Source organism: Hyposmocoma kahamanoa, unplaced genomic scaffold (genome assembly GCF_003589595.1).
Source record: "Hyposmocoma kahamanoa isolate Upper Pololo Valley unplaced genomic scaffold, ASM358959v1 78, whole genome shotgun sequence".
NCBI lineage: Eukaryota > Metazoa > Arthropoda > Insecta > Lepidoptera > Cosmopterigidae > Hyposmocoma > Hyposmocoma kahamanoa.
Window position 1 is genome coordinate 81,615 of NW_020653945.1, and position 3,782 is coordinate 85,396.

Below are 3,782 nucleotides of genomic sequence, written 5' to 3' on the forward strand. Positions count from 1 at the left end.
GAGTATGATTTCAAGCACTGGAAATACAACCCTAATGGCAAGGACTTGAGTATGATTTGTAGTGCTTTAAATCATACACAAGTCTGCACTTGAGCATAGAGTTCTGGAATAAAACCCTGAAATCAACTCATGCAGCCGAGTCGGCGAGTGCTCGACTGAAGTCGACTGCAAGATTTTTTTTTTTAATATTAGTTTCACGCACAGACTACTTAGTGAACTACGTTGTTTTACGGCATCGGAATAAATCCATCAAGCAAATCTTCAATTATTTTTTTCCTATTTTTTAAATAAAACTTTTTTCATTCAATGTATTCTTCAAAGTATTTGAAGGTAACTATATCTCTTCAATGGTGGAAAGAATGTATGCATATATGTTCATAAGTCTTCGTATTCTGTAGTAAAGATGGCAAGAGGCGGGAGATGCCTTCTTACCTTTAACATATTTAAGCAAAAAATAAAAATAAAAAATAGTAAACAAACAAAACAAAAAATACACAAAATATAAAACAAAAAACAGTAAGCCTTGACATTACAAAAAATGTTCCAGGAATAGCGGAACAGTGAAAAGGGCTAAAAAATTAATGCTAGATGTTTTATATATTTTTCAATGGTGTGCATGTACAAACAAAATATTATCAAATCATATGTTTTATTTAAAACACCATATTTAATAGGACAATCTCCAAAAACTGTTTCTCATGGAAATATTATTTATCTTATTGGCTGTCCTTAGTGTTTATTCATTTTTAATTTTAATTTGTAATGTATAACACGAATACTTTTATGTAGAAGTGTGAATAATTAATTGCTACAGTTCTATTACGTTAATAATTTTTTTTTTATTGAGAATAATAAAATTAAGATAATAAGTTGGATAATTGTTAAATAGTGTTAATTATAATGATCTGCAAAATGAAAAGTCAGTTTTTGGTCGATAGGGATGGATAATGGGTCAAGTCGTCGGGTTGCATCCCCACCAGTACATCACCGCGATTTTCTTCATTCGGTTTCGGACGGCTCATGACGGCTATCGTTATTGAATGTGTTCCTTGCCGTGTATGCGTCGTGTTGTTGTTTTTCATTGTTGAGTTTTCGTTTTGTGTTATTTTTTTGTTAAGTTTTGGTTTTAGTTTGTTGTTACGTTTGTGTTTGCTTGCTTCGTGTGAACGTAACTACAATGGAGGCTGAACCAGGTCCTTCAACACAAAAAACACTCTTTCACCACAGAAATAAGACCACACTTTGCAATGTCCGTAACCGAGAAGGTTAATGTATGTAATGAATGTCTACAAGCGTACATTTCATACCTGGCTACAAATGAATATTGGTGTTTGTGCAACTGTGCCAGCAAGACAGCTGAGATTCTGGGTATATCTAAAAGAACCGTTCACCTAATAGTGATAAAAAATCAAGCCGGAGATAATTTCAATCACCCGAAAAAAGTGGTCCCAAGACCGACATACTTAACAAACTTGATTAATTCACCTTTTCTGCCATTAGAATTAATTACACGAAGTCAAAAGTCAAAGATTATTTATTCCATAGGTAAAATAAATTTACACTTGAAATCGACTTTTTTTAAACAAGAGTCCGACAATTAAAGAGGTCAGTACATTGTACGTGAATTATTAAAGCTAATTATCTGAATACTAATTCAAAATAAATAATTAAGATTCTAAGATTTGATGAGAGATAAATTTACTGGTGTTTATCATTAATACAAGCTATCTGTGCTAATATGGTAAACGATTTGAAAAAAGAAATGCTGCTAAATTCAAGATTATTTTATCTCAGTCTATCCAGTATTAAATTTTTTTAATGTTTTGTATATCTATTTTTGTATAGTCCAAGCTGTAAACGACGATTCTGTTCTGCCTGATTTTTTGTTATAAACATTTGAATTTCAAGTATGCTACCCTCACGCGCAGCAGTTGTTTGATTGATCGGCAAGATATCATTTTGTGGCAAAAACGATATTTAATGACAGAGTCAAGCAATATCGCAATGAAAGGAGATTTATATATCAAGACAAAACTTGGATTAATGAAGGTAATTTTCATTCCGGTTTAATCAATGATATTTATGATTCGGAATAAAAATAAAATTTTTATCGCTATTTTGTTTTTTAATGTTTCATAGGTAATAATCAAGTAAGTGACCATTGTATTATTTGCAGGGCACGCGGTTAAGAAGACATGGGTTGATACGAAGATCAAATCGTCACGAGAAGCCTTCCTCGAAGGGCTCACAACGGGACTAAAAAATCCAATAGGAAAGGAAAGGCGATTAATAATATCACTCGTGGGCAGTGAAGAGGGTTTTGTAGACGGCGGTTTGCTGATTTTCAAATCAAAAAAGAAAACCGAAGATTACCATGATGAAATGAATTCCGATCATTTTGAGGAGTGGTTAAGGGGTATTTTACCGAGATTGAAAGATAACTCGGTCTTAGTTTTAGGTAATGCCCCTACCACTCTCGAAAGCTAGAACAGACCCCTTCTTCTGGCTGGCGGAAAGTCAATATTCAAGAATGGATGAAATCAAAGAATATTACATTTGAAGACAGCGTGGTCAAAGCTGAATTATTAGAAATAGTCAATAAAGAAAAACATAATTATCAACAATTAGCCGTGGACAAGTTGGCTGCTGAACATGGTGTCACCATTCTGCGACTGCCCCCTTACCAATGCGAATTAAATCCCATTGAATTGGTTTGGGCGCAAGTAAAGGGGCACGTTGCTAGGAACAATAAGACCTTCAAAATGACCGAAGTGAAACAATTGTTCGAAGAAGGTCTACAATTGGTGACACCACAGAGATGACGCGATTGTGTTCAGCACATAATAAAAGAAGAGAACAAAATGATGCAACTATACCATCTTATCGATAACGTATCGGATAGTTTCATAATTATTGTTACCGATTCTGATTGAAATACGTCGAGTGAAAGTGAATAAAAAAATGTATATTATACACTGGACTTTTATTGTTAAAGAGATAAAGGTTAAATTTGCAAAAAAATAGGATCAGATGATGTACTCAATACTTTATTGCATACCCATGTACAAACCATGTATTTTCATGTATAATAAATAGTATGCCAATTTTTGTCCTTTAATGTCAAAAAACTAATACAAAAAAGTTGCAGGTGGCGCAAAAGCTTATGTTAATAGCTAATAAAGCTAGTGTTAAAAAGTTATGGTATTTCTAAGGTCTAGCTGAGCCGCCCGGGTCTCGTTAACGTATTGCTCGAGCCCGCCTCGTAGCTTCGTATACGGCCGTATTTCCCCCGCACCTAGGATAAAAGGCGCGCGCAACACGGCCAACGCGTCCACTCCAGCACCAAGCCCGCGAGCCCGTCTGCTACAGCAACTTTTTTTTTTCTTCTATAAAAGACCTCAACAGTACCGTACGAACCTGCAATACGGCTGTAATCAGCATTTTTATTTCGACTCTCGCCGTCTCGTAGCGTAAAGAACCACCAGCTCAGTGGCGGTACGAACCCCGTGCCGTATAGATGCTCTATGTGCATGTAAGATTGCGAGTGAAAAAAGGCGTCATTCTCGGGGGCAGGACCACCTTTTTTCAAAAATATCTATAAAATTTTAATCCTATATAAAAAATATTTATACATAGGGCGCACTACAAGTTTTCGGAAGTGGCCACGTACATAAACAATATTTGAAAATGGAACTCTTTGGCTGTGGAATACAGTTTGTTTTACCTGACTGTCACTTGTTTTTACATCGTAGCGTCATTTTAGAAATTGGTTGTCTACGTCA

General features: G+C 35.1%; 1 protein-coding gene across 1 annotated transcript; it reads left to right on the plus strand.

Moving 5' to 3' along the window:
* The first annotated feature begins 1,177 nt into the window (after positions 1-1,177).
* On the plus strand, positions 1,178-2,822 carry LOC113233205. Its single transcript, XM_026468243.1, has 3 exons — positions 1,178-1,193; positions 2,177-2,416; positions 2,563-2,822. The coding sequence occupies exons 1-3, from the start codon at positions 1,178-1,180 to the stop codon at positions 2,820-2,822; spliced, it is 516 nt and encodes a 171-aa protein (XP_026324028.1).
* The last annotated feature ends 960 nt before the right edge of the window (positions 2,823-3,782 follow it).

Coding starts and splice junctions, on each gene's coding strand:
- LOC113233205 (XM_026468243.1), top strand. Junction 2,417..2,562: donor TTTTGAGGAGTGGTTAAGGG/GTATTTTACCGA, acceptor TTACATTTGAAG/ACAGCGTGGTCAAAGCTGAA.